This window comes from Ranitomeya imitator, chromosome 2, assembly GCF_032444005.1.
Source record: "Ranitomeya imitator isolate aRanImi1 chromosome 2, aRanImi1.pri, whole genome shotgun sequence".
Lineage (NCBI taxonomy): Eukaryota > Metazoa > Chordata > Amphibia > Anura > Dendrobatidae > Ranitomeya > Ranitomeya imitator.
The window spans coordinates 51,176,639-51,201,349 of NC_091283.1; the positions used below are offsets into that span (position 1 = coordinate 51,176,639).

Consider the following 24,711-nt stretch of genomic DNA (forward strand, 5'->3'; position numbering starts at 1 on the left):
ACCACCGACATTACAATAATTAACACAAGGCAGCGCAACGCATGAAAGGTTCGCCATAGTTTTATCGTGTCATTTACTATCTATATATACAGTATAATTGTCTAAGTTCCACTTCCGTCTGTTTGTTTGTCATGGAAATCCTGCGCCGCAAATTGGTCGCGGCCAGCAAGCCGCGACCAATCAGCGACAGGCACAGTCTGGCTGCAAATTGGCCCCTCCCTACTCCCCTTTAGTCAGTGCCCCCTCCATACTCCCCCCCAGTCAGCGCCCACATAGCATTAAACGGATTGCCTTACACCGCGGCATAACTCGGTGTAAAGCAGACCGTTAACTCTGCCATTAACCCTTTGTGTGACCAACTTTTTACTATTGATGCTGCCTATGCAACATCAATAGTAAAAACATATAATGTTAAAAATAATAAAAAATCGTTATATACTCGCGAGACCGCTACATCATCACGTGTTATTGCCGCATTACATTTTTTGGGACCGGAGCGGCACGCGAATAGCGGGAAAAGCCTTAGCTGAATCCGGGGGCCGCCGGAGGGTGAGTATATAACTATTTCTTATTTTAATTCTTTTTTTTTTTTTACCAGGGATATGGAGCCCACATTGCTATATACTACATGGACGTGGCTGTGCAATATACTACATGGCTGTGCAATATACTATGTGGGCTGTGTTATACACTACGTGGGCTGTGTTACATACTACGTGGGCTGTGTACTATGCTACATGGCTGTGCAATATACTACATGGGCTGTGCAATATACTACATGGCTGTGCAATATACTATGTGGGCTGTGCAATATAATATGTGGCTGTGCAATGTACTACATGGCTGTGCAATCTACTACGTGGCTGTGTTATATACTATGTGGCTTTGCAATATACTGCATGGCTGTGCAATATACTATGCGGCTTTGCTATATATTAAGTGGCTGTGCTATATTCTACGTGGCTGTGCTTTTTGCTACGTGGCTATGCAATATACTACATGGCTGTGCAATATACTTCATGGCTGTGCAATATACTACATAGCAGTGCAATATACTACGTGAACTGTGCTACATACTACGTGGGCCGTGCTACATACTGTGCAATATACTACGTGGCTGTGCAATATACTACATGGGCTGTGTTATATACTGCGTGGGCTGTTATATAGTACATGAGCTGTGTTATATGCTACTTGGGCTGTGTTATATGCTACGTGGGCTGTTATATACTACGTGGCTGTGTTATATGCTATGTGGGCTGTTATATACTACATGGCTGTGCTATATACTACGTGGCTGTGCTTTATACTACGTGGCTGTGCTATAAAGTCTGTGGGCTATGCTATATACTGCATGGGCTGTGCTATATGCTACATGGGCTGTGTTATATACTACATGGGCTGTGCTATATGCTATGTGTGCTGTGCAATATACTACGTGGCTGTGCAAATTAATACGTGGCTGTGCTATATACTATGTGGTTGTGCTATATATGTGGGCTGTGTTATATGCTACATGGGCTGTTATATACTACGTGGCTGTGCTATATACTACATGGCCGGCCGCGAACAATCAGCGATAGGCGCACTCCGGTCGCAAATTGGAGCAGGATTTGAACCACGCTTCGCTAATTGGTCTCGCCCAGCCAGCCGAATCCTGTGTATCCATTGTATTATTCTAAAATCTTCAAAAATAAACTACATACATATTCTAGAATACCCGATGCGTTAGAATCGGGCCACCATCTAGTCAGACTATAAATTATTAGAAGAAAGGAAAAGGGAATATCCAGCACATCCATCCAGTGTAAGTAAAATATCCAAAATTTATTGAAGCATTTTAAAAAACAATATTAAAAAAGAGAGAGGGAGACACTCTCTGCCTGACACGTTTCTGGCGCACCACGGCGCCCTTAGTCATAGGAACTAATACCATGTAGATGAACAGGTTTATATATAGCAAGGAACCAATCACAGACATAGCAATCAATTGCATTGAAAAAGGCTGCAGCTAAACACACATAACAAGACTTTTTTCTCCTATTTCAAATACACTGAAATTGCATAAATATATACTTTAAATTGCCGCAAGATCTATCTGTTAGTTCAATATATGCAAAAAAGGTCATTCCTGTAATTCATACCGTGTGGATGTTTAGTGTCTAAAGTCAGAATCCAAAAGGCTTCCCGCAGTGCTAATTGTTTCTTCCAATCTCCACCTCTAGGTGACTGACTAACCCTTTCTATGCCAAAAAATGAAAAATCTGATAGGTCTCCTTTATGTACAGAAATAAAATGTTTTGTAGCCCCAGAATAGCCTGAATTATTGTTATTTATATTTGCTATGTGTTCTGAAATTCTTTTTTTGATTTTCCTTGTGGTGTAACCTTTATAGCAAATGTTGCAAGCCTTACATTTTATGCAGTATATGACGTGGTCAGAATCACAATTAATAAATGATTTTATATTATAAGTAACATTGTGATTCGAGGAAAAAGTAGTTCTTTTGTTGTCTGCAAATTGGCAGACATTACATCTGTTGCCAGAACATTTAAAATCTAAGTAAGTATAGTAGCTATTCAGATTCATTGAAATGGTTCATTCTTGCGTCTCTACATTATTTACTTAAGCATAATTTTTTTATGTTTCAAAATGAGTACTTCATCCAGATCATGGGTGCTCCTATGGGGTCTAAATTCTCCCCATCTTTAGCCGTTTTATTTATGGCATGGTGGGAAGAAACCTACATATTCACAGATGATAATCCATTTCTCCCATACCTTAATTGGTATGGGAGATTTGTGGATGATATTCTGCTAATTTGGCAAGGGGGTGTGACTAAGTTTTCTGATTTCATGCTCTATTTGAATAATAACAAGTGTAACCTGCGTTTCACCAGTGGCATTCCATCTGACGAGGTTTCATTTTTGGATGTGTTCCTTACAGGCAGCAATACAACACATATGGTTAATACTTCTCTTTATAGAAAAGACAATTCTGGAAACACAATCCTGATGTCTTCAAGCGCACACCCTCGACATACCATTCATGCCATTCCTAGGGGTGAGCTCATGAGAGTGAGAAGAATTTGCTCTAGTGAGGAAAGTTTCCACAAGGAAAGTCATCTTATTTCTGATAGATTATTTGATATGGGATATGAACAATCTAATACAAGACATGCATTCAGACATGTTTCCAAAATTCCACGTGCTGATTTATTGTATTCTGACAATGAAAATGCAAGTGCCGCTCCTGAAACGCAGATTACTTTTTCTACCGCTTATAGCAGTCAGTACAATAAAATTAAACAGATCATTCTTAAATATCTCCCTGTAGTCAATCAGGACAAATCTTTATGCACAATTCTTCAGAATGGATGCAGAGTAGTGGCTAGGAGAGGTGGCACACTGGGGAATATTTTGTCTCCCAGTATGGTGCGCCAGAAAAAAACTCCCACATCATGGCTATCAATAAAAGGTTTTTTTAAATGTTCTGGCAACAGATGTAATGTCTGCCAATTTGCAGACAACAAAAGAACTACTTTTTCCTCGAATCACAATGTTACTTATAATATAAAATCATTTATTAATTGTGATTCTGACCACGTCATATACTGCATAAAATGTAAGGCTTGCAACATTTGCTATATAGGTTACACCACAAGGAAAATCAAAAAAAGAATTTCAGAACACATAGCAAATATAAATAACAATAATTCAGGCTATTCTGGGGCTACGAATCATTTTATTTCTGTACATAAAGGAAACCTATCAGATTTTTCATTTTTTGGCATAGAAAGGGTTAGTCAGTCACCTAGAGGTGGAGATTGGAAGGAACAATTAGCACTGCGGGAAGCCTTTTGGATTCTGACTTTAGACACTAAACATCCACACGGTATGAATTACAGGAATGACCTTTTTTACATACAGTGGGGCAAAAAAGTATTTAGTCAGTCAGCAATAGTGCAAGTTCCACCACTTAAAAAGATGAGAGGCGCCTGTAATTTACATCATAGGTAGACTTCAACTATGGGAGACAAACTGATAAAAAAAATCCAGAAAATCACATTGTCTGTTTTTTTAACATTTTATTTGCATATTATGGTGGAAAATAAGTATTTGGTCAGAAACAAAATTTCATCTCAATACTTTGTAATATATCCTTTGTTGGCAATGACAGAGGTCACACTTTTTCTGTAAGTCTTCACAAGGTTGCCACACACTGTTGTTGGTATGTTGGCCCATTCCTCCATGCAGATCTCCTCTAGAGCAGTGATGTTTTTGGCTTTTCGCTTGGCAACACGGAATTTCAACTTCCTCCAAAGGTTTTCTATAGGGTTGAGATCTGGAGACTGGCTAGGCCACTCCAGGACCTTGAAATGCTTCTTACGAAGCCACTCCTTCGTTGCCCTGGCGGTGTGCTTTGGATCATTGTCATGTTGAAAGACCCAGCCACGTTTCATCTTCAATGCCCTTGCTGATGGAAGGAGGTTTGCACTCAAAATCTCACGATACATGGCCCCATTCATTCTTTCATGTACCCGGATCAGTCGTCCTGGCCCCTTTGCAGAGAAACAGCCCCAAAGCATGATGTTTCCACCGCCATGCTTTACAGTAGGTATGGTGTTTGATGGATGCAACTCAGTATTCTTTTTCCTCCAAACACGACAAGTTGTGTTTCTACCAAACAGTTCCAGTTTGGTTTCATCAGACCATAGCACATTCTCCCAAAACTCCTCTGGATCATCCAAATGCTCTCTAGCAAACTTCAGACGGGCTCGGACATGTACTGGCTTAAGCAGTGGGACACGTCTGGCACTGCAGGATCTGAGTCCATGGTGGCGTAGTGTGTTACTTATGGTAGGCCTTGTTACATTGGTCCCAGCTCTCTGCAGTTCATTCACTAGGTCCCCCCGCGTGGTTCTGGGATTTTTGCTCACCGTTCTTGTGATCATTCTGACCTCACGGGGTGGGATTTTGCGTGGAGCCCCAGATCGAGGGAGATTATCAGTGGTCTTGTATGTCTTCCATTTTCTAATTATTGCTCCCACTGTTGATTTCTTCACTCCAAGCTGGTTGGCTATTGCAGATTCAGTCTTCCCAGCCTGGTGCAGGGCTACAATTTTGTTTCTGGTGTCCTTTGACAGCTCTTTGGTCTTCACCATAGTGGAGTTTGGAGTCAGACTGTTTGAGGGTGTGCACAGGTGTCTTTTTATACTGATAACAAGTTTAAACAGGTGCCATTACTACAGGTAATGAGTGGAGGAAAGAGGAGACTCTTAAAGAAGAAGTTACAGGTCTGTGAGAGCCAGAAATCTTGATTGTTTGTTTCTGACCAAATACTTATTTTCCACCATAATATGCAAAAAAAATGATAAAAAAACAGACAATGTGATTTTCTGGATTTTTTTTTCTCAGTTTGTCTCCCATAGTTGAGGTCTACCTATGATGTAAATTACAGACGCCTCTCATCTTTTTAAGTGGTGGAACTTGCACTATTGCTGACTGACTAAATACTTTTTTGCCCCACTGTATATTGAACTAACAGATAGATCTTGCGGCAATTTAAAGTATATATTTATGCAATTTCAGTGTATTTGAAATAGGAGAAAAAAGTCTTGTTATGTGTGTTTAGCTGCAGCCTTTTTCAATGCAATTGATTGCTATGTCTGTGATTGGTTCCTTGCTATATATAAACCTGTTCATCTACATGGTATTAGTTCTTATGACTAAGGGCGCCGTGGTGCGCCAGAAACGCGTCAAGGCAGAGAGAGTCTCCCTCTCTCTTTTTTAATATTGTTTTTTAAAATGCTTCAATAAATTTTGGATATGTTACTTACACTGGATGGACGTGCTGGATATTCCCTTTTCCTTTCTTCTACTTCAGCTGAAATCACCAGCAGGTACTGCACCCACCAGTTACATTCATTTGCAACGGCTTACAGATGCATATCTCGGCGTATCAAGCTCCTAACTTTTCCTCTCCCCCCCTCCTCTTTTCTTGAATGTTTATAAATTATTAGATTTACAGCAAAGTTACTCTTTACAAATGTAATGTCTGTACAGACCCTAAAGCATAATAACTATTGGGAGTAAATAAAAACAAATTATTCACTACTGGCGCTATCTCCAGAGCCTGCAGTTTGGTCCTCAGCTCCTCTTCTTTTACTCTGTTCCGTGTCCTCTTCAGTTTTTTCAGTCCTGGCTGTGGCTCCATTTCAACTATACATCTGAACGAAAACACTGTGTGTTGAGAGATCATAGGGAGAGATCAAGATGGAAGCCATGGGCCATGGTCTGGATTGAAGAGAACAGGATGCATGCAATGGGATAAGGGGAAAAGGAGAAGGACAAAAAGAGGCTATGGGGACAGGTGAGCAAAGAGGTGTGTATTATTTTTTTTTTACAGTTTTGCCTTTCCGTCTGCAGATCAGAAAAATGGCAGCCGAAGCTTGGTGCCATTTTTCTGAATTCACGTAGAGTGAATTGAAAAAAATCTATGTTCTAAGGAATACAAATTTTTGTAAATGAGAATTAAATTAGACATGAATAAATTTGTCCATCTCCAACCACAACCATTGTTTTATGTCTATATGGACAGAACCATAAAAAACAGCCCAACATCCTTATTCAGTCTCAATGCAAAATCTGGAACACATGATAGCGCTGTTGGGTCTCCTCGGGCACCAGGGCCCAATTGCGACTGCTGTCTCTTCACTCTGTAGACCTCTCTTCTGGGCCCAAGATCCAAATATGATTATATTACATATGAAGTAAAATATATTGACACATTACAGCATTACTTAAACACTTTTAGGGTAGCATCACATTCATAACCAAGTACCTGCCCATCAGTGCACCTTTTGCATGGCTTGCAGTTCAGTGTACCTTCACACTTACTTGTTTTGCATCCAACTCCACCCGTCCTCCTTGATTGACAACTGTCGTGTGGAGGTGCGCTATACTGGTCTACCATGACAAAGATGGACTGACCGCCTGCACTTGGTTTAAATAGTCAACTTTTGCTTACATGATCCCTTTATGTTCTCCATGGTCAAGTTGTACTCAATAAAATTGATTGAAACCTTTGGGTTTTTTTAAAGGAAAAGAAGAATGTCAATACAGATTTTACAATACCTAATCTTGTAGCAACTGTATATGACATGTTCCTTGGCGGAGCTGAGACTACTGCAATTACAGTAAACTTTGGTTTCTTAATACTTGCAAAGCATCCTGAGATACAAGGTAAGTAGTCAGGTGTATACTATCTGGTACCTCCACGTATTCCCTTTAAATGTTCGAGATTGATTTTCGATATCAGATTCAGGATAATCCAATGTGTCCCTAGTAAACTCCTCACAGTGGTAATTGTCATTTACATGGCTGCAATTTTTTTTCAGGTCATGGCATATTATTTCCAAGACATTTATAGATTTTTGCAAAACAGGAGGATAAAATGTACCGTAAATGAAAAAAATCATATCTATAATGTGGAGATGATGTACTGGCCATCTCACCATCCCCCCTCAAAGAGATGAGTGCCTGAACTGAGAATTAGACTCTCATTGATATGATATTGAGGACTTATATTTATGATATCCTAACTATATTGTAATCCCAAAAACCCCTTCAACCTTCATATTCTTTTATAAATACCATATAGTAAATAATATCCAACTGATATTGCATTACCATTTTTTGAGTTGCCGATGTGAACATCAATTCCAATTATTATTGCTTATTTAAGATGAGCAAAGTTGCTAAAAACTTCAGATTCCATGAAATGTTTAACGTTTTACGATTTAATTTGCACGAATCCAGCAAAATGCTGGCCAACTGGACAAAATTTCTACTGATTAAGGTGAATTTGCCAGAAACTAATTATCTGATATTGATTCCTTTCTATTTCATATCTGTCTCCTTCGGTTTTCATTTCTCTGCAAGACATTGTAGAAGCTTCAAACAGCATAAGCCAACTATCTGTACATTTTATTTATTGACCTACAGATAAAGTTCATAAGGAGATTGACCAAGTGATTGGACGAGAGAAGGAGCCCAGGGCAGATGACAGGAACCATATGCCTTATACAAATGCATTCCTACATGAGATTCAGAGATATAGCGATGTCATCCCAATGGGTGTAATTCGATCCACCACAAGGCATGTGAACTTTCATGGCTACGACATCCCCAAGGTAAGCCTGTGCAATTCATGTAGTGACATCAAGACTAAAGGTACCTTCACACATAACGATGTTGTTAACGATATCGTTGCTATTTGTGACGTAGCAACGATATCGTTAATGAAATCGTTCTGTGTGACAGCGACCAACGATCAGGCCCCTGCTGGGAGATCGTTGGTCGCTGAATAAAGTCCAGAACTTTATTTCGTCGCTGGACTCCCTGGAGACATCGCTGGATCGGCGTGTGTGACACCGATCCAGCGATGTCTTCACTGGTAACCAGGGTAAACATCGGGTAACTAAGCGCAGGGCCGCGCTTAGTAACCCGATGTTTACCCTGGTTACCATGCTAAAAGTAAAAAAAAACAAACACTACATACTTACCTACAGCTGTCTGTCCTCCAGCGCTGCGCTCTGCACTCCTCCTGTACTGGCTGTGAGCCGGAAAGCAGAGCGGTGACGTCACCGCTCTGCTTTCCGGCTCCCAGACAGTACAGGAGGAGAGCAGAGAAGCAGAGCGCAGCGCTGGAGGACAGACAGCGGTAGGTAAGTATGTACTGTTTGTTTTTTTTTACTTTTAGCATGATAACCAGGGTAAACATCGGGTTACTAAGCGCGGCCCTGCGCTTAGTTACCCGATGTTTACCCTGGTTACCGGCATCGTTGGTCGCTGGAGAGCGGTCTGTGTGACAGCTCTCCAGCGACCAAACAGCGACGCTGCAGCGATCCGGATCGTTGTCGGTATCGCTGCAGCGTCGCTAAATGTGAAGGGGCCTTAAGGTTGGATTTTTCAAGAGGGCTTCCAACTGTGTTGGTTTCAACAATGGGGAAACAAATGGGCAATATTCACCAAATTATGTGGATCTTCCTGAATTTTTAAACACATTTTTTTGCATTTGAAAGATAAGTGGTCTCTGGTGATTTGAGATTAATACCTAATACAGATAAAACATTCATTATCATTGCAAGTGTGGATAACTGACCTGTGTTGCATAGCCCCTCATTAAAGAAGCGCTCCAATCAAAATCTTTATCATCTTAATATATTACAGTCACTATATTACAGTATATAGCACTGTGTACATACAATTGCTCATTTTGCCTTTCTACTGAGGTAATTATTCTCTTTTCTCTGCTCTATGTAGAAGCAGGAAGTCTCCTGTCCCTGCTTGACTCATTGCCCTCTTCAACTCCTGACCCATCTGATCCCTCCTCCACCCTGCCATAGACTTTTGATGGTTGTGAGAAGTTAAAGAGTAACTTAGTTTTGAAAACATCTTCATATGTAGTATTATTATTATTTTTCATTTTTATAGCGCCATTTATTCCATGGCGCTTTACATGTGAATGGGGCAAATATAGACAAGTACAATAAACATGAGCAAAACAAGGCACACACAAGAACAGGAGGAGAGAGGACCCTGCCCGCGAGGGCTCACAGTCTTCAGGGGATGGGTGAGGATACACTAGGAGAGGGTAGAGCTGGTCATGTGGCGGCTCAGTAGACTGGGGATCACTGCAGGTTGTAGGCTTGTCGGAAGAGGTGGGTCTTCAGGTTCCTTTTGAAGGTTTCCGTGGTAGGTGAGAGCCTGATGTGTTGGGGTAAAGAGTTCCAGAGTATACGGGAAGCACGGGAGACATCTTGGATGTGGTTGTGGGAGGAAGAGATGAGAGAGGAGTAGAGAAGGAGATCATGAGATGATCGAAGGTTGCGTGTAGGTAGGTAACGGGAGACCATGTCACAGATGTATGGAGGAGTCAGATTGTGAATGGCTTTGTATGTCATTGTTAGTGTTTTGAACTGTAGCCTCTGGGCAATAAGAAGCCAGTGAAGGGCCTGGCAGAGAGGAGAGGCTGGGGAGTAATGGGGAGACATGTGGATTAGTCAGGCAGCAGAGTTTAGGATGATTGGCGTGGTGCCTAAGTGCTAGAGGGGAGGCCAGAGAGTACGAGGTTGCAGTAGTCGAGGCGGGAGATGATAAGGGCATGTACTAGTGTTGTTGTGGTTTCATGGTCAAGGAATGTACGGATCCGTGAAATTTTTTTGAGTTGGAATCAGCAAGAGGAGGCAAGGGCTTGGATATGTAGCTTGAAAGAGAGGGTAGAGTCAAGGATCACACCGAGGCACCGAGCGTGCGGGACCGGGGAAAGTGAGCAGCCATTGAGATTGATGGATAGGTCGGGTGGAGGGGTAGAGTGAGATGGGGGAAAGATGATGAATTCTGTTTTGTCCATGTTCAGTTTTAGAAAACGAGCAGAAAAGAAGGATGAAATAGCAGACAGACATTGTGGGATTTTGGTCAGTAAGGAAGTGAGGTCAGGTCCAGATAGGTAGATCTCCGTGTCATCAGCGTAGAGATGATATTGTAAACCGAGGGATTCTATGAGCTGTCCCAGGCCGAAGGTAGATGGAGAAGAGTAGGGGTCCTAGAACTGAGCCTTGGGGAACACCGACAGACAGGTGGCGAGATGAAGAAGTGGTGTGGGAGAGGGAGATGCTGAATATCCGGTCTGCTAGATATGATGAAATCCAGGATAGGGCCAAGTCTGTGATGCCAAGAGATGAGAGGATCTGTAACAGGAGGGAGTCATCCACAGTTTCGAAGGCAGAAGACAGGTCCAGGAGGAGGAGGACAGAGTAGTGTCACTTGCTCTTGGCGGGTAGTAGGTCATTGGTCACTTTAGTTAGGGCAGTTTCAGTTGAGTGATATGTTAGGAAACCAAATTGTAACTGGTCAAAGAAGGCGCAGGAGAGGTGGGAGGACAGTTCAAGATGGATATGCTGTTCTAGTAGTTTTGAGGCATAAGGGAGAATGGATATCGGGTGATAGCTGGACACAGAGGATGGTCGAGGGAGGGTTTTTTGAGGATAGGTGTGATTGATGCGTGTTTGAAGGATGAGGGGAAGACACCTTTTGTAAGTGAGAGGTTGAAGAGTTGTGTTAGGGTTGGATGAAGACTTTTGCGAGGTTAGGGATGAGGTGGGACGGGAGCGGGTCAAGAGTGGAAGTGGTGAGATGTGATCTTGATAAAAGGATGGAGAGCTGATCGTCTGTCATGGTGGAGAAGCTGGCTTTGGAACAGGGCTGAGAAGTCAAGAGGAGGGGCATTGGGGGCTGTGGGCCAAAGATTTGTCTGATGTTATCTATCTTCTGCTTAAAGAAAGAGGCAAATTCTTCAGCTGAAATGAGAGGGGAGGGAGGAGATGCTGGGGGACAGAGTAGAGAATTGAAAGTGTTGAAGAGCTGTTTCGGGTTGTGAGTCAGGGAGGATATGAGAGATGAGAAGTAAGTTTGTTTTGCGGCAGTGAGCGCAGACTTGAAGCTGGAGAGGGACTGCTTGTATGCAGTGAAGTGCTCAGCAGAATGAGATCTCCTCCATCGCCGTTCAGCGATCCTGGAAGCCCGTCTCAGTTCTTTGGCCAGGCTGGTTAGCCAGGGCTGCCTGTTGATTCTACGAGTTTTGCTATGCATGAGTGAGGCAGCCGAATCGAGTGTTGCTGTTATTGTGGTGTTATAAAAAGAGGCAGCAGCATCTGTGTCATGGAAGGAAGCTATTTCTGTAAGAGGGAGAAGGGACTCAGAGAGTGATTGTAAATTGAGGTGTTTGAGATTTCTGCGAGGGTGAGTGAGTTTGTGGAGTGGAGGTTGCGCGCTAGGAGGGGAGAGAGAAGAAAATGTCAGTAGGTTGTGGTCAGACAGGGGGAGGGGTGAGTTACTGAGATTAGTAAGGGAACAGAGGTGGGTGAAGATGAGGTCCAATGTGTGGCCATCTTTATGGGTGGCTGCAGATGACCATTGAGTGAGACCAAAGGAGACAGTGAGCGATAAAAGTTAAAGGCAGCTGAGGTGGAAGTGTCAAAGGGATATTGAAGTCACCCATGATGATAGTGGGGATGTCGGCTGAGAGGAAATGAAGTTGCCAGGTGGTGAAGTGGTCAAGAAAGGTGGAGATGGCTAGTTGGGGGGGGCGGTAGATGACAGCCAGCTGGAGATTGGAGGGGGAGTAGATGCGGACGGAGTGCACCTCGAATGAGGGAAGAGTAGCAGAGGGTGGTAGTGCAATTGGGGTAAAGGAGCAGGTATCGTACAGGAGCAAACCAACCCCTCCACAACGTTTGTTGCTGGGGCGAGGGGTATGAGAGAGGTGGAATCAACCATAGGAAAGAGCGGCTGGAGAGGCTGAGTCAGAGGGGGTAAGCCAGGTTTCAGTGATGCAGAGGAAGAAGAGTTTGTTATTGATAAAGAGGTTGTGGATAAATGACAGTTTATTGCAGACAGAGCGTGCGTTCCATAGTGCTCCAGGTAGGGAAATTGGGGGATTGGGGCCTGGATGAATGGGTATGAGGTTACTGTGGTTGCGAAGACGTGTAGAGGATCGTGTAGATTGGTCGCAGCAGCCATGACAGGCAGCTGGCGAGATCAATCAGCGACTTGGATTCCATGACAGACAGAGGCCGGGACCAATGAATATCCGTGACAGACAGAAGGACAGACAGACAGATGGAAGTGACCCTTAGACAATTATATAGTTGATTTGAGAACAGCATGATGTAGGGACTGAGACCCTCATTTCAGAGACCACTTACTGGGCTACATGCTGTCATTTTTTATAAAATCCTGTTTTCCTGTCTCAGATTAAGTAGACCTAGAAATGCCGAGCTCTTTGTAACCCCACCCACACCACTGATTAGCAGCTTTATGAGCACACTAGTTATGAGAACTAGAAAGCATGAGATACATAGTCTTCTAGTGATAATCTCCTGCTGATAAAACAGTGATTTTATTAAAACAACAACACACAGTCCAGTAAGTGACATATCCCTGGAATCATCATTTTCGTCCCACATCATGCTGCTTTCAGATTACATAGCGAAAACTTGATGATAGATTCCATATAAGGGGCTGCTTATGGCAGCCTTTAGTCTGTCAAATGACATAAATCAGCAGATGACAGCTCATGTGTTACGTGTATTCTTCATTTCTATCTTTTTTCTCAGGGTACAGACGTTATTACCATGTTGACGACTGTATTGCGGGATCCTTCACAATTCGAAAAACCAGAAGAGTTCAATGTCAATCACTTTTTGGATGAGAATAATAAATTTAAGAAAACTAATGCATTTATGCCATTTTCTGCAGGTTTGTATATTTTAGACTTACAGTACTCCTCTTACATGTGCCTATACATTATGCTATGTCTTCAAATCCCCTACAAAATCTCTATGCAAAGAATCTCCTAATGCTTTTTTGAAATCAATTAGCAGCCAACCAAATACAAGTCACTGACTAGTATTCAGCCCACCCCCTCCTATCTCTATACTGAATATAGTTGAAATATTTTCATTATTTTCATCTAAAAATATTTTTTTAAAGCTATGTGTGGCTCTCAATCACGATTCAATTGAATCAAGGTGAATCGAATTCACTATGAATTTCATGAAATTTTTTGGCAAATTTAATTCACTGAAATTAAATAAAATGGCAGCCTTGATTGACTGTTTTTAGGGCAAGGTATCATCCACAGTTCATTTCCTCTCTAAGGATCTGGTGTTCTTTTCCACTCTCATTCCTTGGCGCTTCTGGCACTGAATGGGTCTCAAATGCAGTCATGAAGTCATGGGGTGACTCACATAAGACCCAGACAGGAGCCCAAGAGGGAAGAACTCTGAAGATGGAAGAACAAACAGGAGCCAGAGCTAATTTGGCTAATCTTATTTCTGCTAATTAGCTCATCTCTATTAAGGTACCGTCACACTAGACAATATCGCTAGCGATCCGTGACGTTGCAGCGTCCTGGCTAGCGATATCGTCCAGTGTGACACGCAGCAGCGATCAGGCCCCTGCTGTGATGTCGCTGGTCGGGGAAGAAAGGCCAGAACTTTATTTCGTCGCTGGATCTCCCGCTGACATCGCTGAATCGGCGTGTGTGACACCGATTCAGCGATGTCTTCGCTGGTAACCAGGGTAAACATCGGGTTACTAAGCGCAGGGCCGCGCTTAGTAACCCGATGTTTACCCTGGTTACCATCGTTAAAGTAAAAAAACAAACACTACATACTTACCTACCGCTGTCTGTCCTCGGCGCTCTGCTTCTCTGGTCTGTGAGCGCCGGCCAGCCGGAAAGCAGAGCGGTGACGTCACCGCTCTGCTTTCCGGCTGGCCGGCGCTCACAGCCAGACCAGAGAAGCAGAGCGCCGAGGACAGACAGCGGTAGGTAAGTATGTAGTGTTTGTTTTTTTACTTTAACGATGGTAACCAGGGTAAACATCGGGTTACTAAGCGCGGCCCTGCGCTTAGTAACCCGATGTTTACCCTGGTTACCGGCATCGTTGGTCGCTGGAGAGCTGTCTGTGTGACAGCTCTCCAGCGACCAAACAGCGACACTGCAGCAATCCGGATCGTTGTCGGTATCGCTGCAGCGTCGCTTAGTGTGACGGTACCTTTAGGTGATGTCCAGACCTCAGAGAACTTTTGTGAACATAGGAGAACAGAAGGAACTTTCCATTCTTATCTCCCCCATTTTGACATAATTGATGGACGTTCCCTGGTTTAGGGTTGCTGCCAGAATGGATTCTGCAATTTTGGATTACATACAGGTGCTTCTGACAAAATTAGAATATCATCAAAAAGTTAATTTATTTCAGTTCTTCAATACAAAAAGGGAAACTCATATATTATATGGAGTCATTACAGACAGAGTGATCTATTTCACGTGTTTATTGCTGTTAATGTTGATGATTATGGCTTACAGCCAATTAAAACCCCAAAGTCATTATCTCAGTAAATTAGAATACTTTATAACACCAGCTTGAAAATTGATTTTAAAATTCGAAATGTTGGCCTACTGAAATGTATGTTCAGTAAATGCACTCAATACTTGGTCGGGGCTCCTTTTGCTTCAATTACTGCATCAATGCAGCGTGGCCTGGAGGCGATCAGCCAGTGGCACTGCTGAGGGGTTATGGAAGCCCAGGTTGCTTAGATTACAGCTTTCAACTTGTCTGCATTGTTGGATCTGGTGTCTCATCTTTCTTTTGACAATATCCATCAGGGTCAAAGAGAGGGGGAGACAGTGACCCAATATATGAATGTGTTGCAATAGATTCATACAGCCATAGTCAGAAAAGACGGCTTGGGAGTAGGGCCGACTGATGTGGTGTTGCACAACCAATTAGTGACTGGGATGAGAGACACATTGCTTAAGCAGGCACTACGAGAGCGCTTCTTCCTCTATCAGCGGTCACCGTTACCGCTGATTAGAGAAATGAATAGGCGGCTCCACCCCTATGGGAGGTGGAGCCGCCTATTCATTTCTCTAATGAGCGGTCCCACGTGACCGCTGATAGAGGAAGAACTGCAGCACCGAAGACCGTGGGACGGCAGGGGGAGCGCTAGGATCGCTGGGACTAGGTAAGTATACCTCAGCGCCCTCACCCCCTCACCCGCCGACCCCACCGCCGATCGTGACTCGAGTATAAGCCGAGAGGGGCACTTTCAGCCCAAAAATTTGGGCTGAAAATCTCGGCTTATACTCGAGTATATACGGTAGGTTGTTAGTGGTAAGGTTGTTGACGTTGTTGCGTCCTGATTCTGTTCTGCAGTATCTATTGGACGCAGAATGAAGAGACGATGGAGGTTTAATGCAAAAGATATCTATGCTCATCAAGTCAGGTGTCAGAAATAATGAATTCATGATGCACATATAACAGCCTCATGAATTCACTATTTCTGACACATGTCCAGGTGAGTATACTGTAGATATGCCTTGTATGACCTCCATCGTCCCTTCACTTTGTGTGAAATAGATTACGTACACAGAAGAGAAAATGGAGGTTATACAAGGCAGTTCTCTACTCACCAGGTCAGGTGTCCTAACTAATGAGTTTTTGGACACATGACCTGTTGAGTATAGTTTTGCTTTGTATTGCTGCCATTTTCTCTTCAGTCTGCTACACTAGTCACAGAAAGCAGAAGAAAGAGATTATGGAGAAAATGCAAGTATAAACTTTTTTGGCCACCTCATATCTCTATACCACACACACACAAAGCTGCAGTGTTGTACTTGCTAACTAGTGGAGCTATGAGGTGGCAAAAAAATAAAGTGTGTGGCGCAATGTTTTATTTGGCGCACGGTGTGTGTTGCCGGCGGCGAAATACACAATTAATTTATTTTTACACCCCCCCAAAAAATTAACTGCGCCAGTTTGGGCTAGAGTGCCGGAAACAGGGGGTATGTAGCTGTGAAGCTTGACTCACTGTGGATGACGCAGTGGTGCCAGGGGAAAGGGCAATTAAATTACTGGGGTCTGGCAGTTCGGGGATGGGGCTTGACAAATGAGAGGGCAGAGACACACTGGAAGGGTGAGACAAACCAGACATTACAGACACATTGGGAGGTGAGGGGGAAGGGATAGCAATAGTCTTCTGTTTCTTTTTGCCTTTCCCTTTTTGGGATCGGTGCTGTGGTACCGGGAGCCTCGTTGGGCTCATTTCTAGTGGTCTGGCCATGGTGGGCGACCTGTCAGGGTCCATATGCCGCTGCATGGTTGTGGTGGTGGGGAAGTCCATGCCAGTGTCCGTGTGCCACTGCTGCTGCATGGTTGTGGTGGTGGGGAAGGCCATGCCAGGGTCCGTATGCCGCTGCTGCTGCATGGTTGTGGTGGTGGGGAAGGCCATGCCAGGGTCCGTATGCCGCTGCTGCTGCATGGTTGTGGTGGTGGGGAAGGCCATGCCAGGGTCTGGCTGCTGCTGTTGCTGCTGCTGCATGGTTGTGGCAGTGGAGGAGGTCCAAGCAGGAGCAGCAGTTGTCATGGTGGTGACGGTGGGCTGTCCAACAGCACTCGGCATGGTGGCGGTGCTGTAGTGGTGTCCGGCAGTGCTTGGAATAGAGGTGGCAGGCCCACTTGCTGCAGCGCTGCTGGATGGCTGGGACGGGTCCGTGGCTGTCTGATGAAGGACCACTCCAGAACCAGGGTCAAGAGTGCTGCTCCATGTGCTGTGAAAAAAAAAAAAATTTATACCAAAAATTTGCAAAATGCCAACTTCTGTGGGATAGAAACATACAGATTATGGCAATACAACACAACCTAATACACCGAAAAAATACTTACGTTCTCAGGGCAAGGACCAGTCTCAAAAATGTCAGAATGCGGTGGTATTTATATTTTCGGATCCGTGCTCCAGAACCACTAAGAACACGGCTCTCTTGACGAAGGTCTTTGTTGAAGCGGTCCTTCATCGAACGCCAACGTGTTTTGACTTTGAGCACTGTTGAAAAAACAAAAAATAATGGATAGACAATGGACTTTTGGCCGTGCTCACACAACTGTGTGTGATGAGAGAAACTCTTGAGAGTTTCTCTCATCACACACAGTTGTGTGAGCACGGCCAAGGTCTCTGCTGCATCACACTGCATTGCAATAATTGCAAAATGCATTTTGGACCTGAGTCGGTGCATTGTCCCAGCCATCCCACAACGATTTGGCCACCTCATTCCATAGCCGCCGGATTGTCACGTTGTTTGTCCGAGTGCTGTGGAACCCGGGTGTCCCATAACGGGACTCGCTCATGGACCAGGGAGATAAGGAGGTCATTTTCAATGAGGTCCTCATCCCGTTATGGAACCTAAAAAATAAATAAAGACATTAATGTTGGAGACATTAACATAAGGAAAAGAAAGAAAACAGAGGCAGAGAAATGGCATGAATATTGAAAGTCAAGAAAAAAAGGAGTCCAGAAGAAAAATGTAAAGAAAGAGGAAAGTAAAGAAGTGAAGATTTAAGAATAGTAAAGTGAGGATACAATAAACAGTCAGCCATGTACACGTACACGCTGCCGCCTTTCCCACCGACCGTGAACCCGCTGCTCCTGCTCAGCCTCTGCCGCAGTGGAAGAAGTGCTTTTAAAAAAAAAGGGAAAAAAAATTGTCATATGTGTAGATGTGACAGTGAATACTTACCAATCTGAGGAGGTGAGTACTCACTTCACTGACATGTTCGGCTTGTGCAGGCCCAGGACGTTTCTCCACCTCAGAAGAAGATGACATTCTGATGCATGCAGAAAGAAAAAAATGGCAGAAATTAGGACATATAGAGACAGAAAATAGAAAATAAAGACATTGGCTAGGATATACTCATATTGTTCAGAGTGTAGATTCCTTCCTGTGTCTGCTCTGCTGTGTCTGGAAAGCTTCTCTGTCTGCTGAGTAGTGACCTGCAAATGTCCACTCCCTCCCTTTATCACTTTGTGTGTGGGGGGTGGCTAATCAGTGTCTAGACATGTTTTCCTGTGGTGCAATGCATGCGTTCACAAACGCAAGCAAACCATGTGCTTGTGGCCGCATGTGTTCACATAGACCGTAATGCGTTTTTTTTTGCCGCATTCCTTCCGCTAACAATTGCATACATTTCTAGGCGGCAAACTGATGCCTCTAAAATTACTACATGGTGCATTTACAGCGCCAAACAGCAGATGACGAAACGACGCATGCGTCGTCAAACACGGCAAAACGCAACCGATCGTAGACACATGCATCCCTAATCTATAATATAAGGCTGGGAGCGTCACTCTGTCCGAAGCCTTTATAGACTGCGCAAGCGCAAGCGCCAGCGCAGTCTGGACCCCACAGAGTGATGCTCCCAGGAGATCGCGGTATGCGTAAGCACTGAACGCACACCGTGATCTCCAACGGATAGCAGGGACGCGCCAGGAGGGTGAGTATAAGCTATATTCACCTGTCCCGTTCCAGCACTGCCCGCCGCTCTGTCCTCCGGGTCCTCTGCCTGTGACATTCACAGTTCAGAGGGCGCGATGACGAGCTTAATGTGCGCCGCCCTCTGACTGAACAGTCACAGCCAGAGGACCCGGAAGAGAGCGGCACACAGCGCTGGAACGGGAAAGACAGGTGAATATAGCAAGTGTCGGGGGCCTGAGCTAGCGGCGATACTGGCACCTGACCCCCACAGCGCGCTGGTGTCCCCGCCTGCTCAGGCCCCCCAGCACTCGGCGCCCAGCGATGATAGGTGAGTATGGTATTTTTTTATATATATCGCAGCAGCATACGGGGCATATAATACTATGGAGCATCTTATGGGGCCATCAACCATAATGGAGCAGTGTACGGGGGCATATACTATGGAGCATCTTATGTGGCCATCAACCATAATGGAGCAGTGTACGGGGGAATATACTATGGAGCATCTTATGGGGGCCATAAACCTTTATGGAGCAGTATACGGGGCATATAATATGTAGCATCTTATGGGGGCCATAAACCTTTATGGAGCAGCGTATGGGGCATATGGATGGGAGCAGCAAATTACAGAACGGTGGCGCAGGATGGGAGCAGCACATGACAGAATAGGGCAGCACATGACAGAACGGGGGTGCAGGATGGCAGCAGCACATGACAGAACGGGGGTGCAGGATGGAAGCAGCACATGACAGAACGGGGGCGCAGGATGGGAGCAGCACATGACAGAACAGGGGAGCAGGATGGCAGCAGCACAAGACAGAACGGGGGTATAGGATGGAAGCAGAACATGACAGAACAGGGGTGCAGGATGGGAGCAGCACATGACAGAACGGGGGTGCAGGATGGAAGCAGCACATGACAGAACGGGAGCGCAGGATGGGAGCAGCACATGACAGGATGGGGGCGCAGGATGGGAGCAGAAAATGACAGAATGGAGGCGCAGGATGGGTGCAGCACATGTCAGAATGGAGGCGCAGGATGGGTGCAGCACATGTCAGAATGGGGGCGCAGGATGGGAGCAGCACATGTCAGAATGGGGGCGCAGGATGGGAACAGCACATGACAGAATGGGGGCGCAGCATGGGTGCAGCACATGACAGGATGGGGACGCATGATGGAGCAGCACATGACAGGATGGGGGCGCAGGATGGAGCAGCTCATGACAGGATGGGGACACTGGATGGGAATGCAGGATGGAGCAGCACATGACAGGATAGGGACGCAGGATGGAGCAGCACATACCAGGATGGAGACCATATACCAATATAAATGATCGCCACCCGGGCGTAGAACGGGTTTAATAGCTAGTGTTAAATATAGGAATACACAACGCATGCGGATAATTGCGGAAGAAACGCTGCGGACACAACCGCAAATGTGAAACCGGCCTAAAAGAAAAGTGACTTTGATAAGTACACCCGGAAGCAAAACCCTCTCAGTGCCATGTCGGGATGAAAGAGGGTCTCATTGGAAAGAACCCTTAACTTATTATCTCTGTGGAGAATTAGGACATATGTCCCAGGTCTGCCCACAATGTGGACGGCCTCCAAGACATCACCTGTTAAACTAAAAGGCTCCGAGGCTGGGGGATGCCGCCCGGAGTCAGAAAAGCCCGAACGGAATACGGATAGTCCCACCAATTTAGTGTCAGTGAGTCCCTTGGTATGGGTCAAAATAGATGGATGGGCCGTACGTTGCCTTGTAGATACAGGCTCTCAAGTAACCTCGATGCCTGAGACATATTTTAAGAGACACTTTCCAGAAGCCTTGAGGCCAGAGTGGGGGCCAGTGATCAAGTTGACAGCTGCCAATCAACTGCCCATTTCAGTCGCGAGGTAGTGGTGTTGACCGCAGAAGGGACATGTACTGTTACATTTGGAATAAAAGAACTCAGAGAGTTTGGAAGTCTTCTGATTAGCGAATCTCAGAACGCACTCCTGAAACAATGGAGCCTGCATACCCCACAAAGAAAGGTGTTCCAGCAATTGATCCGGACGGGCCAGGTACAAGAGGCCTCCTGTGAAGGAGAGATGTTAGGGAAGGTGATCATACTGGCCACCACCAATCTTGATTTACCTCCGGGTCAAAAGTGTGATTTCACTACCTGTTCGAGCGTGCACCTTGTTGGAAGGGGTTGAAGTTCAACTGGAACCAGCAACTGTGAAAAGTTTACCATCGGGGCTTTTAATAGCCAGGACATTAGCTACCGTGTGTGATGGAAAGATACCCGTGCGGTGTGTAAACCTAAGAGAAGATACTCTGACACTTACCCCCAGAAGCAAAATCGGAAAAATTTAAGGCATGCCAGAAGAACTTATACCAACACAGGTCATTCAATTAAAGGCAAACAAGGAAGATCCTTGTACTGTAGCTGTATAGACAACCCGTGCCAAACCTCAATTGCAAAAAAGGAGGCATCACATCCTAGAACAAACCTAGGCAGGGTTGGCAGAGTTCTTTATACTACCCATGGGCCTGTACGAGTTCAACAGAATGCCGTTTGGATTGGCTAATGCTCTCGGTACTTTTCAGCGACTCATGGAGAGGTGTTTGGGGGATCTGAACTTTGAAGCCACCCTCATCTATCTGGATGACATAAATGTATTTGCCCCCCTTTCGAAGAACATGTACAGCATCTTGAGCAAGTACTCAGCCGGCTACAGAAGCATGGGTTTCAAGTGAAACCATCTAAATGTCACTTGTTCCGCATCCAGATTGAGTACCTGGGGCATGTGGTCTCTGCAGACGGTATATGTCCAGCTCATGAAAAGATTGCAGTGGTGCGAGACTGGCCGACCCTAAGAACTGTAAAAGATGTCAGCCTTCTTAGGACTGACTGAGTATTACCAACGGTTCATGAAAAACTTCTCCCAGATTGCAAAGCCGTTCTTGGAACTGTTGAAAGGAGTACCAGCAGGAGTGAAAAATCGAAAGATTCAGTCGGGAGAGCACCAGGAGAAAGCATTCCAAACCTTGAAAATGGCTCTGACAGAGGCCCCAGTCCTGGCCTATGCCGATTTTTCTCAACCCTTCATTCTTCATATAGATGGAAGCTTACATGGGCTTGGAACAGGGCTTTCACAGATCCAAGATGGAAAAGAGAGGGTGATTGCATATGAGAGTTGCTCCCTTCATGACTCTGAACGAAACCCAGACAATTACAGCTCATTCAAACTAGAATTGTAAGCACTAGTCTGGGCCATGAGAGAAAAGCTTGCGCAGTACCTATCTAGATCAGAAGTACAGGTGCGCATGGATAACAATACTCTGGCCCATTTAGAAAATGCAAAATTAGGTGCCTTGGAACAACGCTGGGTTGCTCGAATGGCCAAATACCGTTACAGAATAACCTACAAGCGGGGGACTGAAAACACCCATGCAGACGCATTATCCAGACTCCCCTATGGGCAACCTGGCCCTTACCGGGATGAAGAGCTGGAGGCTGATGAAGTGCCGAAGTTCCACGGATCTGCCAGGACATTGGCGGCTACGAGGGAACCAGAACGGGTAGAAATTCCGGGGGAAGTGTTGGAGCAGCCTCATGATGAGTGAGTATGGATTCAGCAGGAAGATGAAGAGCTCACCTGACTTTGGCAATGGGTGGCCCTCAACCAACTGCCTACACAGGAGGAGAGAGAGAACCTGTCCCCTGGAATGAAACAGATACTCCGGCAATGGGAGAGGTTCAACCTAAAAGAAGGATTGTTGAAACGAAAAGTACAGTTACAACGGGCCCTATCTGTCACCTGGGAAGAGGTGATTCCTCAAAATCTATTACATCAAGTGGCAACAGAGACACATGAAAAAGGGGCTCACTTTGGCCAAGAAAAAAACTTTCATTTGCTGTAAAGACTAGTGTATCATCCACTGTTAAAACTAAACGTGGAAGAAGTCTGCCAACTCTGTAGGAACTGTGAGCTGGTCAAACCTCTGGAGCAGAGGGCCCCCACACAAACCATCGTAACCTCCGCTCTGTTGGAAGTATTAATAATCGATTATTTAACAATAGGCCTAGCCAATCAAGGGTATGAACATTAAGTAATGGTCAACCACTTCACTAGGTTCGTGGTAATGACGTCGACTAGGGACCAAACCGCTGAGACCGCAGCTTATGCCATCTGTAAAAACTTCATTCAAGTGTATGGCTGCCCGAAGAGTATTCACTCAGACCAAGGTGCTTGCTTTTTAGGGTGAGTTATGGAAGAACTACATCAATTGTATGGAATTGAGAAATCTCGGACGACCCCTTATCATCCTCAGGGCAATGGAGCATGTGAACGGTTCAATCAACCCTCATACAAATGATGAGAATCCTAGAAAATGTTGAGAACCCTAGATCATAAGGCCTGTTGGCTGGACTATGTAGCAAAACTAATGTGGGGGTATAATAATCGGGTACATCGCACCACTGGATACACTGTTGTGAATTCCGCTCTTGGGCTCCCTCCGATGGTTGTAGGTGGCCCTTTTGTGAGTTCTGCTCTTGGGCTCCCTCTTGTGGTTTCTAGTGGTATGGCTGCTCCTTGGAGTTAGCTGTCATCAGCTGCCTTCACTTATCGTCTCTTCTGCTCTGCTATTTAGGCCTGGCTGTTCCTTCAGCCAGTGCCACTTGTAAATGGTTCCTGGTTGGATTCACATCTCTTTGGAGTTCCCTGTTATCCTGACCAGTTCAGCAAAGCTAAGTTTTTGCTTGCTCTTTTCTGTCCATAGATTGTGGACTTATCCATTCTGTGCTTTCTATCTTTGTCCAGCTTATCAGTGTGAATTTATTCTGTCTTGCTGGAAGCTCTGGGAGGCAGATTTGCCCTCCACACCTTTAGTCAGGTGTGGAGATTTTTTGTAAACTCTGCGTGGATTTTTGTAGTGTTTTATACTGTAATATCAATAATAAATAGGGTATATACGTTCCACCAGATAACAAAGATAGCGGGGAAAAACCCACTCCTAACGGTACCCCACACTAGGCAATTATAATGTACAAACCCAAAGAGCACATAGTATCATGTGCCCAAGTAGAATAGCAAGCTAATCAGCGGTAAATGGCGCAGTGTGAACTAATCACACTGAGCCCAATGTATAAGCATAAATAGGAAGTAATAAACTAGCTTACCAGCTCAAGGGGGGGACCGAGGAGGGGGGAGAGGGTATCCCGCCGGAAAAAAGACCCCAACGCGCGTTTCGCGGCTCTTGCCACGCCGCTTCCTCAAGGGGATATGGGAAGGAGCAGATAGGACCTGCAGATAACCCTCCCGACCCCAGTCACATGGCCCTAACCGGCCAATCCTAGTGGCGATAGCGGCGCATGCGCCCGGCGATGGGAAGGTCCTCCATGGGGGCGCGGCGTCAGGCCCAGCGCGAGCGCCCCGGGGATTGACCAGGGGCGATCGCACAGAACACATAGACGCCCGTCCACATGGAGGAGCCGCCCATCCACCGGGCGATGCGCGCGGCCATAGGAGGAAAAGGGGAGGGGGGCAGGCAGGAATGGTCAGTGGCACAGACATGAAGTCCAAAACTGAGACCTCAATAGCTCTGCCTGGCACAGAGAAAGATCAAAGCCAGGAGCCTGCGGGACACTAAAAGGGGATTTGGAGGACAGGGAGGACAAAGGAGGACATAAAGAGAAGATAACAAATATCCACAAAACCTCAGAAATTCTGCCAATAAAGCAGAAAGGGTGGAGCTGAAGTTAACCAATGTACTGTGCCATATGTCAGATAAAGCTTTACCTGCTAACACATACGGTGGAACATACAAATAATAAAGAATAATAAT

At 45.2% G+C, this 24,711-nt stretch overlaps 1 protein-coding gene across 1 annotated transcript in view; it reads left to right on the plus strand.

Moving 5' to 3' along the window:
* Positions 1–24,711, plus strand: part of LOC138661793 (cytochrome P450 2F2-like) — a 72,572-nt gene that overhangs the window by 27,696 nt on the left and 20,165 nt on the right. The window contains exons 6-8 of the mRNA XM_069746717.1: positions 7,103–7,244; positions 8,007–8,194; positions 13,181–13,322. Coding sequence (XP_069602818.1) covers positions 7,103–7,244; positions 8,007–8,194; positions 13,181–13,322 — 472 coding nt within the window. The remainder of the gene's footprint in view (positions 1–7,102; positions 7,245–8,006; positions 8,195–13,180; positions 13,323–24,711) is intronic.